The sequence below is a fragment of the Dendrobium catenatum genome, unplaced genomic scaffold (genome assembly GCF_001605985.2).
Source record: "Dendrobium catenatum unplaced genomic scaffold, ASM160598v2 fragScaff_scaffold_488, whole genome shotgun sequence".
Classification (NCBI taxonomy): Eukaryota; Viridiplantae; Streptophyta; class Magnoliopsida; order Asparagales; family Orchidaceae; genus Dendrobium; species Dendrobium catenatum.
In genome coordinates this window covers 1830974-1853911 of record NW_021318950.1, presented here as the reverse complement: position 1 = coordinate 1853911, position 22938 = coordinate 1830974, and the positions used below count along the sequence as shown (strand labels likewise).

Sequence of the window (22938 nt, the reverse complement as noted above, 5' to 3'; positions counted from 1 at the left end):
GGAAGCCAAGGAGCTAAGGCACGGGAAAACAAACAACCTTGGGATTCCAAAAGCCATTTTAGAATCCCAAGAGACAAACTTAAATTTAAGACATAAAAACTATAAATAAAAATTACATAATTAAGATAACTAATGAACTAAAACTTAGCTAATAATGAGCTAACCTTTAGTTCAATGAATGAACTAAAAATCAGCTCATAAATGAGCTAAACTCCAGTTCAAAATTTATAGAGCTAGTAAGCTCAAGGGAAGTCAAAACCAACTTATTTTGGGTTTGAGTTGACCCCTTGATGTAGAACGAGAGAGGACTTTGCTAGGGAGAGGATCTCTCAGCAGCTTTGGGGTTTTAGGTTTCTTGAACAGCAGTTTGGAAGCCTTCTTGGACCGCTTCCTTGCTGGTTTAGGGGTCTTTGGACAGCAGGGAGGACCTATCTGGTCTACAGGACAGCAAGGTTGAGCTTCCGTAATCCTTGGACAGCAGTTAAGAGCTCTCCAAAGGTAAGAAATCTTGTGAAAGGGGCTTCAGAACAATAGTTTCAGCCTTCCTCTGGTGCAGGATAGCAAACAGACATTTGGGGGAGAGGGGAAAACGGTCTAAGATTTCCAATAAAATTCTGAAGGGAATTTTCATATCTCGGTGGACTAGATTGTAGAGAAATTGGAGGAAGTAATCCAGCAGTAATTGTGGAGAGAAAGTTGAGATTAATTTCCCACTCAAGGCCCTTGAATTTGGGAGCTATCTAGAGTAAATAGGAGAGGGGAGGGAGGCGGTGGAATTAAAGAGAAAACCGGGATTTAATTCCAAAGGGAGAAGCGGGATTTGGAAGGGGATTTAACGGAAGTGGGGCCTGGAGCTTTTCGGCCAGAAAAAAAAATAAATCTCAGATTTTGGAAATACTTCCAAAGAAAGAATTAGCTTAAAGAAATAATTGTAATTCCAGATTTCACGTGGAGGGGTAGGGAATTAATTTGTGCTTTAATTCCATAGGGAGAGTTTTAATTTGAGAAATAAATCAAGAGGTGGGGCATGAGAGGGAGTTCGGCCAAGCAAGAACCAAGGAGCAATTAATGTGGAGATTTAAGGCTCATTGATTTGAATTTAAGAATTACGAAAGTGAGACAATAAATCATATTTGAATTTAAAATTCAAATTGATTTCAATTGAGCACTTTCCAAAAATAGAATGATAAATTAGGAAAGAATTCAAATTTCAAATTAGTTGAATTTGAAATTTTGAAACTCTTCCCAAAATTGTTTAAATTAAAAACTTTCCTAAAATAAATGAACTAAATTAGGAAAGGAATTTGAATTTCAAATGTTAAACAATTTGAATTTCAAATTAAGTCCTAATATCATGCACCCCAAATTAGGAAAGCCAAGGAGAGAGGAGAAAGGATGGGGCCGGTGGCAAGGGAGCCATGGCCGGCGGTTTGGGAGAATCTTCGGGTGAGGTGGCCGGCAGCTTATGGTGGAAAATAAGAAGATGATGGTGGACGTAGGTAGAGGATGACGACGGCTAGGAACAATAAGAAGGAATGAAACAAAACAAAGAAGAGATAAAAAAGAAAGATACAGGATAAAAACCGCGAGCCTTGGACTCTTCGGAAGACTGACGGGTGATGCTTTGCCCTTCTCCAAGGGACTTCAATTCACGAGCCCGAACCCATCCTGCGGCTGGTGAAAACTCTGATTCCTCCCATAAAAATCTCACCATCATCCTCTCAAAAAAGCACAATTGTTGAACACAAATTTTTAATATCAATAATCCCTCCATATTACAATAGCTTAAGGCCCTATATATAGGCCACAACATGAAAAAAATCAAAAATTACAAAATTGCCCCTTTGGCCACAATACTCAAATAAACTAACCTAGGGGTAAAACAAGAAATAACATAAAATAAGAGCTAAAATTCAGAAAATAACTCATAAATGACAATTTAAATTAGACCCATCGATTTACAATGCCTCCTGTGATAGATGCGCCAAATCTTCGTGCCGATGTCCGCATCCCCCCCCCCCCCTTTGCCTACGTCATATATCTACCTTTTTATGCCTTAAATTTGAAGATTTCTCAAGAAAAATCATATGATCCGAAATTAGCTTTTCTCTCTTTTTTTGTAGGGAATGTTGGAAGAACTTAAGGGAAGGGATTTGATATAGAAAAATGCAATGTTTTCTTAAAGAATTTGGATTTTAAAAATTAAGGCTTTTCCTAACCTAGGGTTTTTAAGCTTGCACGAAAAGATGTTCCTAACGGTTTAAGGAAGTCTCTAATTAAGGGAAATTGACATTTTAAGAAAAAAAAAATTTCTAATTTTTTTTATGATTTTTTCCGAAATTTTTTTATAAGTAATTTGAAAGAAATTATTGAAATCTTAGGGTTCCAAAAATTAGGTTTAAAGCAAAACCGTAAATTCATTAAAGGGTTTCTGTGATATTGTATCAAACTATAAGTTATGCTCCCTATGTTTTACTTTAAATGGATATATGCTCTATTTTAATAAATATGCTTAAACCTTAGGATTTGAGTAAATGAAGTCTTAGGATTTGGGTAAATGAGTGTGATTAGTGTAATCTAGATGTTTATTTTGGCAATAAATTTATATTGCATTGTTTTCTTTAGGTTTTGGCAAGAAGAGGTTCAAATAGAGAGGTGAAGTGGATGATTGCATAGTGCTTTTGAGGTAGGATCCTGATAGGAAATACTTGAAATCGAGTATTTCCTATTCACTTCTTGCAACAACTCTCCAAGCAAACTGCTGTCCGGAGCAGGAAAACAGTGAAAAACAGCGAAAAACTGAAGAAAAACTGAGAGAAAACGTAGAAAAACAATTGCAAACACTTGTATTCCACTAATAGATGCAAACAACAAGCAAGATACAATTTTCCTTCAATTCGAGAGGAAGGAAAAACTCTCCAAATCTCTAGCAGTAGCCAAGAGCCCAAGAACACAAACCCTAGATCTCAAATCAAATTCAAATTCAAGATACCTCCCTAATTCTCTCATAACTCCCTAATTAAAGGGAAAGGCAAGATACAAATTACATAAACACCCTCCTCATTCAAAAATTCCCTCCAACGAAACGCTCCAACCCCGCCTAGCCCACTCTCTCTTCCGCCGTTTCTACAACTGGGTACCGCCCGGCTTTGGACCGCCAGGTGTAGAACCGAACCAGTCCAGCTGGGACCGGTCCAAGCGTAACATTACTTCCCTCCCAAAGATTCACCTTGTCCTCAAGGTGAAAGTACAGAAACTATCGTTTTATCATCTCATAGGGCTCCCAAGTGGCTTCGTAGTAGGGGAGATCCTTCCATTTGATCAACACCTCTTTGTTTCCTTTTTTATCCCACCTTACCCCTTCTAGCTCCATGGGTTCCATAACACTTCCAAATCCTCTGTCAATGATGCTGGCAATTCCACATTAGCTGCATGCTCTCCAAGTGCTTTCCTCAACTGTGACACGTGAAACACCGGATGTATGGTAGCGGAGGATGGTAATTTCAGACGATATGTCACTGCTCCAATCTTCCCCAAAATCTCATAGGGCCCGAAGTACCTCGGGGCCAATTTCTCGCTCCTCCTGTTAACCACTGACTTTTGCCTGTAAGGCCTTAGCTTCAAGTACACCTTCTCCCATACTTCATATTGTATGTCCCTCCTGTGTGTATCTGCTCTCTTCTTCATGATTTGTTGTGCTCTTCCCAAATGTATCTTTAACTCCTCTAGCACAAGGTCTCTTTCCTCTATAGGTATTGCTCCACTGAAGAATTAGGTGTACTTCCTCTCCCATAGTGCACTAGGTGTGGGGGGGTCCCTCCCATACAACACTTTGAACGGAGTCATCTGAGAAGCAGAATGGTGCGAGGTGTTGTACCAGTACTCCACCCATGGTAACCATTGTGCCCACTTCCGTGGTGTTTTTGAAGCAAAGCACCTCAAATATGTCTCTAAGCTCCGGTTTACCACCTTTGTCTGTCCATCTGTCTGGGGATGGTAGGCGGTACTTCTCTTGAGGACAGTGCCCTGAATTCGGAACAGTTCCCTCCAAAACTGACTAAGGAACACTTTGCCTCTATCATACACAATCGATTCAGGAATCCCATGCAGTCTAACAACTTCCCTGATAAAGGCGGCTGCTACTGACACAATAGTGTAGGGGTGTCGTAAGAGAATGAAGTGTGCATATTTGCTGAGTCAGTCCAACACTATCAGGACGACCGTGAATCCTTCTGATCTCGGTAAGCCGTCGATGAAATCCATGGACACTTCCTCCCAAACTTTGTTTGGAAGTGTCAATGGTTGTAGTAGTCCTCTTGGAGCCATCGCCATGTATTTGTTTCTCTGGCACACCTCACACCTTGCTACCATCTCCTCCACATCTTTGTGCATCCCTTTCTAGTAGAGCTCAGCAGCTAGCCTCCTGTAAGTCTTCTGAACTCCTGAGTGGCCTCCAATCGCACTGCCAGGGAACTCCTGCAATAAGTGGGGAATGTGGATGGAGGTTCTCGGCATCACAAACCTCCCTTGATACAATAGCCTCTCCCCCTCAATGCAGTAACTTGGATGGCTACTCTTGTCTGTCCTCAGATCTTCTCTGATCTTTCCCAGTTCTTCATCCTACAGGCTTTCTTCCTTGAGCACACCCCAGTCGACCAACAAGGGTACCGACACAGCTAATTCTTGGAGCTCCCCAACACATCTGGATAAAGCATCGGCTGCCTTATTTTCCAAACCCGGCTTATAATGGATCTCAAAATCGTAGCCTAATAGCTTGGATAACCACCTTTGATGTTCCTCGATAACCATTCTTTGTTCTAACATATACTTCAAGCTCTTCTGATCAGTCTGTACAATCTCTTTGGCTGATAGGTACTGTAACTGGTATTCCTGTGATCGGTTTAATAGGCATTTTCTTTTACGGCTCCTATTCCGGGTTGGGTTCATCTCTGTAATACTTTAATAATCATATGAACCAGATTAGATTGTAGACATGAAAGAGTAAGAACTCAGCGGGGTAAGGCCCCGCTGAGTTCTTACTCTTAGAGCGAGACTTTTATCTATTCAAAAACATATGGAACCTCAGTCAACATAATCCAAATATTCTATTTTTAGAAATGACAAAATGGATCCTTTGCTCTGATGTTTCAAACCACTCTATTTTCTTCCTTTTTTATTAGGATTCTTTTGAATAATTTAATCTATTGACTGATTCATAGTTTCTGTCATTCCTACATAATATTCACTATTATGTTATGTCAATATGTTGAATATGAAGCAACAAGAAAGGAGGAATCCATCGATTTTATGAATAATCCAATACGTATGGATTTATCCGTATGAAACCTCCTGCAAATCCTTTTCTTTTTATACTCAACTATTTCTACTAAACTAAAAAAAAAAAGAAAACTGTAATGAGATAATAAAGAAAGATTTGGATATACGTAAAGATATAATCCGCTTTTCAGCCGAAACAAAACAAGAGAAGTCTTTTTTTGTTTGAATTCTTTTCCTAAGTAATAAGTAAGAAGTTGAAGTGAATTGAAGAAGTTCTATTTGTTCAATTATACCCGTAAAATAAAACAAGGAATAAGAATCTTTGGCAAAAAGGAGAAAAAATCATGATTCTTTCGATACAAGACGACACAAGAAAATCCTTTTCTTGTGTCGTCTTGTATCTAATCGAATAGACGATTAGGAAGACTAAGAATACTTTCTAGAAATCTTTTTTCCTTTCATTTTTCCCGTCCTTGCCTTGTATTCTATTCCTTTGTATTTGTATGCTTATTTTCTATAATTAGGAATGGTATACAAGTAATGAGTTTCAGACATCCCGCAAAATAAAAAAGAGTATAAAAAAAAACAAACAAAGAAAAGACTTATAGAAATAGAATTTTTTGAATCATATATCATTCTATTGATCAACAAGAATTTGGCACTTTTACCAACTTTATTTTAAGGAATCTCTAGATCTAGAAATTCATTTCGTACAACTGAACCTTTTCAAACTGTTTCTTTTTCAGAACCAAAAAGATTTGTGCCAAAATCACAGATGCCAAGAATAACAGAAGGCCTTGGACTCGTAATGGATCTTGAAGCACTATTTCTGCGTCTCCCTGACCAAAACCTCCTACATTTGGATTACTTGTTAATGGTTGATCAAGCTTGATGGATTCACCTTCTGAAACAAGAAGTTCTGGTCCTGGAGGTATAATATCAACCACTTGACGTCCTTCTGAAGCATCAACTATGGTTATTTCATATCCCCCCTTTTCTTTACGTGCTATTCTGCTTACTATACCAGCAGATGTAGCATTATAAACTGTATTGTTACTCTTGCTACCATCAGGATAAATCTGACCCCTTCCCCTGTTCCCACCTACATATATGGGATATTTTAAGAAGTGAACGTCTTTTTTCGTAGCAGGGTCGGGGGAAAGAATAGGAAATACGATTTCACTATATTTCTGACCGGGAACAGGACCTATCACAAGAATATTTCTTTTATTAGGACGATAAAACTGAAAAGAAAGATTGCCCATCTTTTCTTTCATTTCGGGAGAAATACGATCGGGGGGGGCTAATTCGAATCCCTCAGGTAAAATAAGAACAGCTCCTACATTCAAAGCTCCCTTTTTACCATTAGCAAGAACTTGTTTAAGTTGCATATCATAAGGAATTCGAACAACTGCTTCAAATACAGTATCAGGAAGCACAGCTTGCGGAACTTCAATATCCACGGGCTTATTAGCTAAATGGCAATTGGCACATACAATTCGCCCAGTTGCTTCTCGTGGATTTTCATAACCCTGCTGCGCAAAAATGGGATATGCATTTGAAATAGATGCTCGAGTTATTGCATATATCATGATCGATACATAAATGGATCGAGTCATCTGTTCTTTTACCCAAGAAAAAGTCTTTCTATTTTGCATGGTCCAATCATTGATCCCCGGAATTTCTACAATAAATTGGATAGGTAACTAGTAGAATTCCCTATCCACAAGTTTGCCATTGTATTGATTGTACTGAAAGAATTGTACTGGTGGAATATAGTATGAATACCTTGAATTGAAAAGGTAGAAGTATAAAGAATAAGTAAGATGAAAAATGATTTATTTATACATGAAGAAAGATTCTGATTTGATTGATATCAAAAGATCTAATGAATTATTCATTCATTGAATGATAAATTACTACAAGCGAAGGAGATACACGATTTAAAAAATGGAAGATCCAATATTTCACAATTGTATCTAGAATCACTGGAAAAGTGGAAACAAGACCAGATATAATCTGATCATTCTGAGCCAATCCAAAATCGTTGTAGATCGAACCAATCATTAGTTCCCAACCATGGGTCGAGTGAAATCCGATCCAAAGCTTTGATTGTATCACTGAAGTTATAGAGAAATTCCTGAATCCAAGAATTTAGAATGAAAAGTTCTTCATTACCCAAACCACTTAGAATAGCGAAACAGATTAGATTTGTAGAGAAATGCAAAATGATATGGAAATGAGATTCATTGTGTCTTTGGACCAATTGTATTGTTTCCTTGTGCATTCCTATACGAAGCCTTTGCATATGTGTCTCCGAGTACTCCTTTATCATCTCGTCCAACAGGAATAGTTCTTCTAATTCCATAAATTTTTCTAGAACATTTTTCATTCAAAAGGATTTCGGATTGCCTGGTATTCCACCAATTCAGAACCCAAGTTTCTAGACATTTATGAAATTGTTTCATAAAGAGCCGTAAGTAAGAATCCTATTTTGACTCTGCACCATTCATTCCACTATGATTATGAATCAATAATGGAAGAATTCCTTCAATAGGGGACATCATTCACATGGATATAGTAAGTCTCGCTTGGGCTGCTTTAATGGTAGTGTTTACATTTTCTCTTTCACTTGTAGTATGGGGAAGGAGTGGGCTTTAGAGCTAGGAATATTACTAATTTAGTACTTTACTGAAAAATCTACTTGTATCAATTGTGATCGTTTTGCGAAAGCTTAAAAAAAACTTGACTTGCTTTAGTTTATCTATATATTCTTTCTTAGTATTATTTCTTAGATATATTAGTAGTATTAGATTTTTCTATTTCATATGTCCATGTTTAAGATAACACTCCATGTTTAAGATGCATGTCACTCCATGTTTAAGATGCATGTCACTCCATGTTTAAGATGCATGTCACTCCATGTTTAAGATGCATGTCACTCCATGTTTAAGATGCATGTCACTCCATGTTTAAGATGCATGTCACTCCATGTTTAAGATGCATGTCACTCCATGTTTAAGATGCATGTCACTCCATGTTTAAGATGCATGTCACTCCATGTTTAAGATGCATGTCACACCATGTTTAAGATGCATGTCACTTCATGTTTAGGAATACATGTCAAATATTTCATGTTTGAGACATATGATGTTATATAGAAAGAGTCGATACTTATATGGAAAGAATATGAAAATGCTTGTGCATGATTGATTGTGGAGTACCAATACAGTGCAAAAGCACAAATATGGCTCTTATGAGCAATACGGGAACAATATGGCCCTTTGGGGCAAAAGAGGAAAAGAAATAAATGGCCAAAAGATGTTTGTGTACCTGATCAGTACACCCCTGGTACTCCGGTACGATTGCATATAATAAAGTATAAAAAAGCATATGATATGACTTTCATTACCCGACATGTTTAAGGTATATGCATATGACATACACAAAACATGATATAAAGGTAAGCATGTGTAGGAAAAGAAAGCAAGGCATTTTCCCCATTAGTCTAAAAATGTAAATTTCATTTTATAAGACATGTGAACATGTTAGGATTAGAGAATTTCTATTGAACGTTAGCTCACTCCCTCGTGTTGGGATACTTTTCAGGAGAACCTGCTACAAGAGATGGATAACAACCCAAGGTTCACATACAGCCGTCGTATACCGGTTGACAGGTTCTTTTAATGTTTTCCTAGCTGTAGTTGGTTTTTCTTTTGGGTGGTTTTGGCATGAATAGTCTCATTTTATAACCACCTTGTTTATGAACTCTCTTTTGAAATGGCTTGTAATGTTAAACATATGTTTTGCAAAAAGGTTTAGAGGCGCTTTTAAATTCCTATTGAAGTCTATTAGAATTTTTTATACATGCAATATGATGATTGAACTGTTCTGAACGTTCGATTCTGTTCCCTCCTCATCTATACGAGCTAACCGGGCCGGGTCGTGACACCCACTCAGTTGCTCTAATTCACATCCTCCCCCAATGTGGCCGATTCTGCTACTTCCATGGGCCTCCCATCAATTGATTACAAGAAAGTTGCTCCATCTACACCCACTAATAGGCTTAGTCATGGTGAACTGCCTCTCCTGGAATGAATATCATATGTAGACCCTCCTTACTCTCTCTATACTTTTCCATCAAACCTCTCAACAAATGTATACTTCATTCGTAGACCTACCCGGCAAGAACCCAAATCGATTTTGAGAAACATTAGTATCACGTCATAACCTATGCTCAATTATTCTCTAATAATTTTAATGTATGACACATTCACTTAATTCCTCTAAAATTCACATACTCTTGTGCATCACCCTTACTCTTAAAAATACAAATAGGCACACTCCTCCACTCATCTAACATATTTTTAGTCTTCAAAAAAATATTAAAAGCTTTATTGAGCCAATAAATTCTTTGATCTCATACGCATTTCCACACATCTATTGGAATATCTCCATACTTGATTTTCTTTAAAGCCTCTCCAACTTCCATTTTACTAATACAATGATAAAAATAAAAATCTTTATCTTCATCAAAGTTGTTAAGAGCACTAAAGCCAATATTACTCTCACAATATTTATTAAAAATCTTCTCTAAATATCTCATCAACCTATGTTGAATATCCTCTTCTAAAAAAATATTTTTTTGTCTTTATCCTTAGTACACTTCACTTGAAGTAAAACATTATTTCACCTGTCTCATTGCTTGGTTAACTTATATCTACATCATTCGCACTCCTAATAATCTAATCTATTATATAAATCACTAAAAGCTAAATTTTATGCATCGCATATTGCTATCTCAAAGTCCCTACGGGCCTCTCTATATCTTTATCAATTTTTAGAGCTTTGACATTTAAACTAATTTTTATAATAAAACTTCTTATTTTTAATTTTTTTCTTACACATTTTTAATTACACCACCAACTATTTTTTCTATTATGAATTTTTCCTTCTGATTCTACAAACGCATACTTTGCAACATTCTTAATATCGACGGCTACTTTTTCCCAGATAACATCAGTTTTCTCATAAACAACCCAGATATTGAGATCTCGAATTTCACTCTAAAAAATATTTTTATAAGTGTACTTTAAATACCCTCACATAATCCTAAGATAATATTTTACTTTATTTTTATATTCTATCATTTCATCTTAAAGTCCAAAATTAATAAGTGATTTTGGGTACATAAACTTTCATTCGGAATGCCTTTAAAATCTTTGAAAAACTAACGATCTATTTTAATTATAAGAAAATAATCAATTTGAATTTTATTATATTCATTCTTACAAGTAATAAGACACATTTATTTTCTTAAATTATATTAACAATTACAAAATCATAAGTTATAACAAAATCTATGATAGTACTACCACATTCATCAGTCACTACAAACTCATAACTACCATGAGTGTTTTTAAAATCTTTTTCACTCTACCAACATATCCATTTAAACCTCCTCCAATAAAAACACTTCCTTTAAGACGTATTATTTATACTAATTCTTCTAAGTCAATACAAAATTTTAATTTTAAACACATCTTTGAATCTACTTGAAGAGAATAAATACTTCTAATTTAATAACCTTAGCATCAAACAAATTTTTAAAGTTATAATTTAATCTCCAACTCTATTAATTTCTACAACATTATCCTTCAAACTCTTATCTATAATCATAATCATACTATTTCTAATATGACTCATATCTGAATACCATAGTTTAAATCCTATACTATAAATCTCTTTAGCCTTTACTCCAATCCATTTAGTTTCCTAAATAAATAGAAAATTCAACTTCCTATGAATCATCATATATATTAATTACATTAATTTGCCTATTAGAAAATATTTATTCCAAGTTCTTATCATAATTCTAGTTATGGGCTAGCTTTTTTCCCAACATTCACCCATGGGTGCTGAACTAGCGGCCCTAACACATTTTACACTGCATTCAAACCATATAGTTCATCACCTCCAGGGAACACCCTAACCTTCCTATGCAGCTATGTTTAATCTATAACCCCATTGGCACTTCATCTAAAAATTTGATTTATAAGGATATGACCTCTTTATCACAACTACTAAAACTATTGGTGATAGGGTCTTTAAATTGATTATCATGGCTAAGAAATTCATCAAAATTAATTTGGGCTTGTTCTAGAGTGATAATAGATACTCAAGTAAAAATGATGCATAATTGCAACCTAAGATATACCAAAATTATATGGAAACAAGTTTATTTGGAATAATTATTACAAGATAGCTGGGCAAATATAACCAACATCCTTTCATAGCTCTGATTCTATAAATATGCAGAAAATAACTCAACTCAAGGTCACATCGCAACAAGCAAGTAGGATGTGGTAAAAGTTATAAAATAGTGTTACATTAAAATAGAGTTATATTCTTTTACTTAATTGTATTAATGAGCCTGAAGTTTAAAGTACATAAAGAGAATAGCAGGATTTTGTCTAAGAAATGGAAGAAATTTTAGAATGACTAAAATCATTTAACCGAATAAAGTGTTCATAGAATCACTCATAAAAAAATAGCATCTCAAATTTAAGGATTCTTCCTTTTCCCAATACCAAAAATAAAAAAATAAAAAAATAAAAAATCTTCCAAATATTAGTTGCAACTCTAAAATTTACAAAAAAATTCATAGAGACTATCTGACAAAAAATAAATGATTGTGAAAATGGCTTACAAATAAAATTAATCATACTATTACCTCTAAAAGTCCTGCTAAGCTTACTTCGCAAGCTACCCATCGAGCAACTATTGATCCCAACAGCTCCCCTAGATACTGTAAACATGAAAGAACTTTATGTATAAAGTTGAAGCAGCAGAATAGTAGCTGGTATAAAAATAAAAGCTTGGAATTTACGCAATACACAGTTGAAATATATCAGTACTTAAAGACTAAAAATATGAATTGAAATGGGAAACAAGGAATCATAGGTACTTTTAAATCTAAAACTGAATTTTTTTTTCTTTTATTCATCTTCTCTTCATGAATTAAATATTAGACAGCATTTAGTTAATTCCCTGAACAAGAACTCTTCATGAAATAAAAGTTAGTTTTCAGAATAATACTATTTAACATGATAGATGGTATATAATTATCATCCAAGCTTATTATAATATTTGGGACATTTTCATGAAAACAACAACAACAAGCCTTTATCTCACTATGTGGGGTCAGCTACATGAATCATTTCTCCATTTTGTCCTCTGTTAAGGGTCAAATTCTCATCTAAACTTAAAAAGAAATGTCATTTTTAATCTTTTCTAACCGAGTCTTTTTTAGGTCTACCTTTACGTTACTTAATATAAGTCATATCTATTACATCTACTTTCCTAACCAGGTCATCGGAAGGCTGTCGTTTTATGTGACCGAACCATCTAAGGCGACTTTCTCTAATCTTATCTTCTACGGGAGCTACTCCAACCTTTTCATGTATATGATTATTTCGTATCATGTTTTCAAGAGTAAAGCCACTCATCCACCTGAGCATCCTCATATCTGCAACACATAACTTAATATTATGCTTCTCTTTTAATGGCTAGCATTCTACACCATAAAGTATTGCAGGTTTTACTACCATCTTATATAAGTTTTCCTTAAGTTTGAGAGGGACTTTTCTATCACATAATAAGCCCGATGCATTTCTCAACTTCAACCATCCAACTTGAATTCTACTAATAATATCCCAATCTATTTCACCATCACTCTGAACAATAAACCCAAGATATCTAAAACGTTTACTCTTATTAATGACTTGATAGCCCAAAGTCACAATCCCCCCACTAGATCTATTATTACTAAAATTACACTATAATATTCAGTTTTAGATCTACTTAAACAAAAGTCTTTAATAGGTTCAAGATTGGACTAATTATAAAGGAATCAAATTTATGAGTTAAACAATAAAGTGATAGAGGTAAGTAATGAAACAAAAGCAAAGAAATTTTAGTTTAATTTTAGAGAGCCGATTCAGATTCATACTACAAAGCGAAACTATGAAAGAGATATTAAGTATTAAAATAATTAATGAAGAAGACAAATAAAAAAAAAGATATTCATAAGATTTTTATTGATCATGGTAGGGCATATGGTTGTGCCATGGGAAAGAAATAGTGTGCATTAAGGAACACTGGTGTTATAAACCAACCTGGTTGCTCATTATACCAAGGCGAAAACAAACAATCAAATAGAACTTTATAACTTTGTGTACATCCTAAAGAGATTTCAGAGCAGATTTCAATAAAATATTTCCAAATAAACCTTTCAAATCTTGTTCGCTTTGTCTAAAGGAAATGAAACACAATCATAAGGTTAAGACAAATCTTTGAATTGGTAGAAAGAACAAAATTAAGAAAAGCCCTACATAACTTTTCCTAATTCAAAAATTAGCTCAAGCTACACAGCTCCTAGCCTTAGCATTCACCATCACACATCACATCACCCTATTAACACTCAACCCAATCATAAACTCCTCGTTTGATGCCATCTAGCATGCCCATTTGTGCGCTTGCTCACTTGATAAGCTTCACTCACTCAATCTCCATGCTCCCTTCATCCACTAACTCTTCTCCTATTCACTCGTTCTTTCTCTCGCCCACTCACTTTATTAAATAGTTATTCAATGTCACATTAATTAATTTACACCCATTAACTATGAGTATGTAGGTGTTATAATTTTTTTCAATATTACTTTTTCAAGATATTAAATATTATGATTATATTATTATTCCAAGATTATTTCTCCAATTCAAAAAAATATGTTAATTTACAAAAAAAAAATTACTATCAAGTTTTCTTTAACAATTATAATTTTTATATGAATTGGTAACTATTTATAACAAATATTACTTTTTCAAGATATTAAATATTATGACCCGCATCATTTTGGTATCAGAGCAAGTTAGGAAGTCCAGGGTTGGTTTGTCAAATCTTGTTTTGGTCAAGTCTTATTGTAAGTTTTGTCAGTCTTGCGAGTCTAAGCTTTTAGGTTGAGTCTTTTGAGTCTTTCTTTGAGTCTTATTTTTTGAGTCATTTTAAAAATGGAAAAAGACAAAAAATTTGAAGAAAGCAAGTCAGATGAAATTGAAGATCCTATGGATAGATGGATTCCATCATAATCGACAAATCCTTTGATGTATGAACTATACAAACTTCAATCATGGATGCATTTGTGTACAGAAAGGTACATGAAGAAGAAGCAGCGTTTACAAGATCAATTTCTGAAAGAATGAGAAGAGATCCTGAAGAAATATGAAGAAAAGATCAAAGAGTTGGATGCTCCGTCTTCACCTCCTCCAATGAAAGCAAAAGCTAACTCATCGGGAAATGAGTTCTCAAGAAGGGGAGTCTGATGTAGGTGGGGGGTCAACTCAAACCCAAAATAAGTTGGTTTTGACTTCCCTTGAGCTTACAAGCTCAATAAAATTTGAGCTGGAATTTAGCTCATTTATGAGCAAGTTTTTAGTTCATTTATTGAACTAAAGGTTGGCTCATTATTAGCTAAGTTTTAGTTCATTAGTTATCTTAATTATGTATTTTTATTTATAGAAACTCAAAAGCATATCTTCGCCTAAGCAAGTTAACTACTTTTGAACGATTTAATCCTTGACTTTTGTTGGTAATTAATTTGTGATGACAATGTTTTGAATAATCTTCATTTTAAATTCTAATTGCAATTCCTACCTTGATTCACATCATCTAATATCTTTCGTCTCTCCGCAAGTTTACACCCCACCTGTATCCTTCGTCTCTTAAGTAAACCAAGTTTAGGGTGTCTTGGTCGAGTCGAACTTGTAAGTTTCTTTTTAATTTAAAATATAAGAGTTTGTTCTTCCTATTATCTAGTAAGTGTGTCCCTATAATTAGCTAAGTGTGTGTTCGTTTTATGTCGTAAAAGTCCCCTTCCTTTTCTTTTAGGTCGGGTGGTGTATCTCTTTTGTGGGCAGAGGTCCTCGGGTCCCCCCATCCCCTGGATTTTTGCCCGCATCATTTTCCCCCCTTTGCCTACATCACAACCTCTTGGAGAAAATAGGAAGAAAAACATAGAGCGATCCACACACACAACTTGGCCTTATCAATAACTTATTTATAATTATTAACATAAAGTGTTATAAAGATAAGACCCAATAGTTCAAAATAAAATCAAATCCTATCTAAAAATAAATCTAATGCTACACAACTCAAATCCAAACTTAAGATTATGCAACAAGATAATTCCACCTAATAAACTAAAACTAATAAAGCCATAAATTTAATTACCAGATACCAAAAGTTGCATGAATAAAACAGAAAAAAATTATAAATATGATTGGGGGACCACAAAAATTAAATGATCTGAGCTAAAATTCAGAATTCATACCTTGGCCCTCGAGTCATATTGAAGCGCTTCGGATAGATTATCAAGCAACGCATAAACTAGCTTTCTAAGGCATAATTAAAGGGGGTGAGAGAACAAATTAGTTGAAAACAAAACAAGCATATTCGAAATGGAACCAGGAGAGGTAAGAATATACCTTTGGCAAGGAACAATAGCAGCAGCCACACACATCATAAAAATAGCCTGAAGAAGACAAACACAGAAATTCTAGTAACAAGAAATAATTTGGAGAAAGAGCCACTGATTTCAATGAATAGGATGCATTTGCTTTCAGGTGTGTATGACACCAACACACAGTGCGAGCAATAAAACATGAAATATCAGTAGGACAGGGAAGTAAAGACAACACAAAATTTCTTTCTTTTTTTTTTTTTTTTTTTTGGGTCAACTAATACTTGCCGACAACCTCCATACAACTAGTTGTGCTAGTTCTCCAATAAATCTAAATTTCGGTAAAAGGATAAAAAAATATAGCATGGAAGAGACTGTATAAAAACAAGATTTGAATTGATGCACTAGAAGGCAGACTTACTAGTAAAAAATCACACTACCTCAATTTCGACTTTCTCACTGAAAAATGCAAGATGAGCAAGAGTGATGATTGCAGATTCCATTCCAAGAACAGACTGAGCACCAAGTGCTATAACTTCATGGGCTTTTACAACTCTATCTTTAGACGTCCTAACCAACTCAACTCCAAAATTGGAACTACCAAAAAGATTACAACCGATTAGTTTTTTACCAAATAGTAATGAACAAAAGTTACTTTTTAACTTCTATCCATTTAAATAACGAGCATAAAATAATCTAGTCAAAACAAACTAAGTAGCATCAACCAACATTTAAGTTGACTACCAAAATTCAGACAGCGACAAAAAAAAGAGAAACAATGTTGAAGATAACCAATAATTAATAATTATGCAACCTAAATCAATCAAATAAATATCAGGTTAAGGCATATTTTAGCCTTTGGTCAAGCTAAATGCTGCAGAATTTCGAGCATTTTAGTTGGCTAATTTAGATCAATAATATTAGAATACAACAACTAGTTATACTACCTTCCTTTTTCCAAGATTTAGTCAAACCACGTCAAGAACTTCTTACCATGAAAATTTTTAACAGCTCCTATTTATTACAACCATTACCACATTTACCATCACATCATGTTGGTCATTCACAAGATCTACTTCTCAATCTAATTTATGTTCACCTTATCCTCAACGAAAACATATCTCAGTCTACCAAAATCTGAAAATATAGTCAATTACTGAACTAATCATTTATCTAACCTTCCAAAACTGATGCAAACTGATGCCATATAATCCATTCAACTAATTTAGCCCGGATAAGATTAGTTTTCATCATTCAACCAGAATGAGTCATTCAACCAGAATGAGTCAAACCAGCCAACAAAAAAGTAAAATCAAACAAATTTTTAACACTCTTTCTTGCCTGATTTTCATATTAAATCGAATTTTTAATGTAATAAACAAAAAATTTAACTAATCATTATTTTAGATATTTGAATAATAATTTAATAGGGTTTATTTTCTTTATTAATATGGTTGGTTGTATGAATATAGCAAATAGATTTTTGATGAATGAAATTAGTGGTTCTTTTCCAGTGATCCAACTTGTGCAAGCAAGTCGCACTAATCTTTTGTATATGCAGGGTTTATTTCTCTCCTCCAACTATCTTTACTTCTTCCTATCTCATGCCATTATTTTTCCATCATATAATGCTCTATATCATTTGGTGTTAGAGATTTGATCAATTAATTGCAACTCTTAGAATTTGTTTTCCCTAAAAACCCCATTATTCTTTAATCTTTCCTTTCCACAACTAATTTCTTCACACCCTAGACTACTAATCCTTCCACAAATTTTAGGAAAACTTCAGAGAAATGAGAAAAACAATCAAAATAGAGAAAGCTCCAAACCAAAAAAGGAAAAAACTTCAAACTTCTATATTGCATGCCTCGTAATTCCTGAAAGAAACTCCAACGAATAAGCAATTCTCATAAATCCCACAAACCCCAGAATTTCATAAGAAAATCCGTAACCCACCCAAATCCCTGATCTGTTTCACACATTTAACTACTTCAACAGTTACCTCCTCAAATAAATGAATAGACAAAACAAACTGAACCCCTTCACCCAAGAAATCATAAATATTTCATAATTCTCCAAGCAAATACCCGCAAACCCTCCCAAAACCACACATCAAATCTCTTCATAAAAAAATCCTTATCCTCTATCCGTTAAATCACATTAAAATTATCATATCTTCCCTCACACGTGTCTCCACTCTCCCATGCTCACCTTTCTCAACAAATCTCTCAAGTCAACATGGTTCAAGACAAACCTTCAGATCTCTATACGCCTCATTCACATGCATCCCTCTAATCTCCCAATATCTCAATCAATCCACAACTCCTCTCCATGCCATCCTATAAATCACTTCCTCCTGTTGCTCAAAACGCCACCTCGCATGCTCTTGCAAAAACCGCCAACTTCTCATGCTGCCAAAACTCTCAACATAAAACTTGGGTTAATGGAAAATTGCAAACAAATTTAGTTGCCAACCAATTTGTCTCAAAAATCCATACAGATAACCCTATTTATAAAGCAAATAAACCCAATATAAAGGGTAAAATTATGGCTATCCTAACTAAATCAAATAAAAAAGACATTATCCCTATGTTACAAAGAGTATATAATCCATGGGAAAGGTTTAGAAAGAATGATGCCAAGTATCCATACCGTGGGGATTGACCAAGTAGTGGAAGGGAATTTTTGGCCAAAATTCCTAACTTGGGATTTAAGGTTTTGGGGTTTTAAATTTTGAAAACTCTATGCCTAGGAAACAATCAGGATGTTTGGATGGATGTGACTGGTTATGTCCTCAAATGTTTCACAATTTTCCAAGGCTTTAAGGACAGAGAAATGGTGTTAAGAACTAGACTAGATCTTATTCCTTCAAGCATTGTCCGAGAGCTTATGTCAAAGGTTTGCTTGGATTTTTGAGGGAAATATGTCAAGAAAATGATATGAAAGAGTAGAGGAGGGATTGTAGAAAAGTTCTACAGAAAATGATGGCCAGGATTTGCAGAAATTTTGAAAGATTATCACTCATTAAGGTCGCAAGCAATCAAAAGATCACCAAACCCCTTCAATGAAGAGGCTAGCCATCAATCCCCCTCTTCAGAAAAAAATTAAAATCATCTGTAAAATAATATCAAATCCCTTTTGTCTTTCAGTCAAACACTTAGTCTTCTTACACTCCAAAAAAATTTGAAAAAAAAAAAACAACGGGAGCCAGCCAATGGAGGATGGGGAAGGAGTTGATTACTTAATGTAAAAATCCCTCCAAACATCGGATGGCTGGTCATACCATACTAGAAATTGGTTATTTGATTATTTTTAAATCGAATAATCAATTTCTAGTAAAATTACTTAGCAATTCCCTCAATTTTTTAAAATTCCAAATTTTAAATTCCAACAATTCAAAATTAAAATTTTAAATTTCAGATTTTCAAATATTTTTAAATGTTTACAAACTAAAAATTACAATAATATATTCTTACATAACAACCATATTTCAATTTAAAAGGCATCAAGATTTGTAAATTCATATTTCAATGTTGGAAAACAAAACTACCACTAGTACGACAATTTAGAAGTTTAAAGCCGTAATAGATATGTTCCAGTCAACCAGCATCACAACGGATGCTTGATGTTATTCACAATAAAAAATGTTCTTTGTACAGCATTTCCAGATTCATTCGGTTATGATCCTATTGCATTGAACTCTAGAAAAAGATTTAAAAAGGATAAGTTGCATAGATTGGAAGGTGATGTAACAACATTTTTCACTAATTATAAATGTAATCCTGCAGATTCAATTGAGGGCTCATACTAGCTAGTACATTCCAAAAGCAATTAACAAATTGGTTTAATATGCCCTAAAGGAACATTTAATGGAAATAATAAACTAGTATCCGTGAAGGTCTTGACAGTAAGAACAATAGTAAATACCAAATATCATGAAATAACTCATTATGGCCATCCCAGGTATGAAAAAGAATGCCAACTTTTCTTGCTAAAAAGATCCTAACTCGGTAATCCCTATCTTGAAGCATTCCAAAAAGTCTTCCCATCAATGTCTGCGTACAGGAAACAAAGCCCGGGGTAGAGCACATAAGTAAAACACTTTAACATCAAATTAAGTAATGCCAGGAATCTAAACCCATAAAGGTATAACAAGCTTACTTGAGCAATATTAGGTTCAATTAACACGAAACTGCAAATGCAATCGATCAACTTTATGCGGCCAACCCAAAAAGGAAGACCAATCTGGGCTATTTTTTCCACCAAAATGCCAAGACGATTTAAATTCTGCAAGCCCAACAAGCAACCGACGAAGATAAGTTACACAATCTGGAATGCAACTCGCATAGCTAAACAAATCCATATAATATTTTTAGAAATATTTGAAATAATTAAGAACTCTAAATTTATAAAACTCAGCATATCCTCACAATAAAGTATCAATACTCAAGCGTATTCAACTTTATGAAGGAAGCAATTCCATTGATGGAGCACCACTACACAAAAAATGTGGAACTTACTGCAAATCCCTCTACCATTAAACAAAAATTTCATTTTTATTGCATATTTTTAGATTCCGACAAAGGAGAACCAAGAGAGGCACACTTAGAAACCTTTTTAAACAGATCAATCCTCATTGTAAGTTTGTAACCAACTTGATAGAAAAGGAACTATTAGTTTACATATCAATTATGTCATCCTCTCTCTGCATCTCAGCCTTCTACAATCTCTAAATCCTTAAAACAGCAAACGGCCTAAGAAAAGGAGCTTAACTTAGAAAATCAACAATTGATTTAAACAAGAAAATAAAACAAATCATCCTTCCTTTCTTGCCAGAAAGTTGCAGTAGAAGTTGATTTCATGATTATGTTAGTTATTTCCTATTTAAATGGAACTACAAAATACACCAACTACAAAAGAAAACTAACATATATTGAAAACCTAATTTTTTTCTCTATATAGAAACTCTATGCACCAAATCAAATACTAAATGCCCAAATACTATTTCATATTTCACTATCCCTCAACAAAAACACGATGAAAATGTCATAGCTCACACCGACCTTACTACAAACAATCGACACAAAAAGAGAGGAGACATAAATCATTTCAGATAATACTCTTACACTTCAATACAATTTATTTCCATCGAAATACAACATTTGTAAAAGAATATTTTGAGGCATTATTCATAAGTGGAAACTGTCCAAATATTATTCATAAGCATTATTGATGTAGAATGGAGCTAGAAATTTGAAATTAATTCCTGATTTGGGGATAGATTAAGGAAAGGACAACAATTCATAAGTTCTAGAATTAATTCCAGCAGTTATGAAAGAAATCCGGAGTTAATTGATGCTTAGGTGGCTAGAGAAATTAAGCAAGAATCAATTTGGATTGATGTGGGTTAAATGGTTGTTGTAATTGGGGTGGTTAATTGGGGAGGAATTAATTAAGAGAGGGAAGAAAGGGGGCCGGCCAAGAGAAAGGGAGGGGGGTTGTCCACATTCAACGAATGTGTCTGGGTGCAATGAATGTTGAAATTGGAATTAATTTCAATTCAATTTCAGATTTTAATCAATCCAAGATTGAAGAGGGGGGTTCCTAAAATATGTTAATTAATTTAAGAAAGGATTTAAATTTCAAATTTAGTTGAATTTGAATGCAAAAACTTTCCAAATTAATATCAAACTAATTTAGGAAAGAGGGAAATTAAGGAGGGAAAGGGACTAGGGGTCGGCCATGCAAGAGGGAACTTGATTGGGGATTTGAAATCCTTTCCAACATAGGACATTAATTAAGGAAAGAGGATTAGAGGAGAATCTCTAATTAATGTCAGATTGAGGAGATTGGAGAGGTTTCCAAAACAAATCAACTTATTTTAGGAAAGAATTCAAATTTAAATAATTTTGAATATTGAATTTCAGAAACTTTCCAAGTTTAGAATGGACCAAAATAGGAAGGTATTCAATACCTCAATTTGAACAATTTTTTTAGGCAAAGAAGGTGGAAGGGGAGAGGTCGGTGGCTTGGGGAAAAGAGGTGGAGTCGGCCGGCGGTTTGGGGAAAAGAAGGGGTGTGTTGGCCGGCGGCTTGGAGGATGAAGAGAGGTTAAACGGGGTAGGGAAAGAGAAAGGGAAATAGGACAATGGCTTGTGGGGTTGGGGAAGGTTGTGGTCGGCGGATAGGAGGTAAAGGGAGTTTGGAAGAGATAAAACCACGAACCTGGACGCTTCCTATGGTTGGTGGGTGAAGTGTTGCCCTTCACCTAGGGACTTCAAACCATGAGCCCGAACGCTTCCTGCAACTAGTGGATATTTCGTTGCCCTCACATAGGGACTTCCACTCTCCTAAGAACCTCATCGCTCTCAAGAACAAACTGCATAAATTTTCTTCTAAATAATCCATTCCTCATTACAAGAAAGGAGGCTATAAATAGCCCAAAATACATAACAAAAGACAAAAGTGCCCCCTGGGGTCACAAGCACCTGCTCCCTCAAGTGAGGGTTAAAACAGAAAATGCATAAATAAATAAAATACAAATAATAACTTAAAATAAAATGGTGCGATCATGGTCGTCGATCTTCGTCTCCTCTGATAAGCTTTCATGGTCAGATGTCCGCATCAATTATTCCCAAAAAATTTCATCTATGGAGTAACAATAAAAAATTAGAACATGAAACTATTAACGAACTACTGACCACATTTTAGACCTTTTTTACACTGACAAAAGTAAACAAAATAAAAAATGGACCTAATACTATTCCGGCTCAACTTTATTCTTCTTCTTTCCAGTAAGAACAGCCAGAATAATAATCTAGATAGCTACGACATCCATAAAAATATGCAACTCTAATGCAATAATCAAGTGTAATAAATAACTAATGAACATGAGCATCAACAGGTAATTTAGCTTATGTGTGTAAGAAGTGTACATAAAGAAATTAAGTTCATAGTAATTGTAATAGGAAATCTACTAGGTATGTATTATGCAACATATAAAAATTATGCTCACCTACATTACACATTTAATTACATGTTATATAATATCAATAGTATCATTTTAAGCAAAACTGCATTCGTATATGATATGTAAATCATACCATCGCAACACATAATCATAGCTATAGATTTTTTGTTCATT

General features: G+C 34.5%; 1 protein-coding gene across 1 annotated transcript in view; it reads right to left on the bottom strand.

Annotated features, from left to right (window-relative positions):
- The window catches only part of LOC110106501 (serine/threonine-protein kinase ATM), a 256327-nt gene that overhangs the window by 157518 nt on the left and 75871 nt on the right, over window positions 1-22938 (bottom strand). Inside the window, exons 24-29 of the mRNA XM_028694452.1 lie at window positions 19956-20081; window positions 19722-19849; window positions 16235-16391; window positions 15820-15866; window positions 15666-15729; window positions 12011-12085 (exon numbers count right to left, since the gene is read on the bottom strand). Coding sequence (XP_028550285.1) covers window positions 12011-12085; window positions 15666-15729; window positions 15820-15866; window positions 16235-16391; window positions 19722-19849; window positions 19956-20081 — 597 coding nt within the window. The remainder of the gene's footprint in view (window positions 1-12010; window positions 12086-15665; window positions 15730-15819; window positions 15867-16234; window positions 16392-19721; window positions 19850-19955; window positions 20082-22938) is intronic.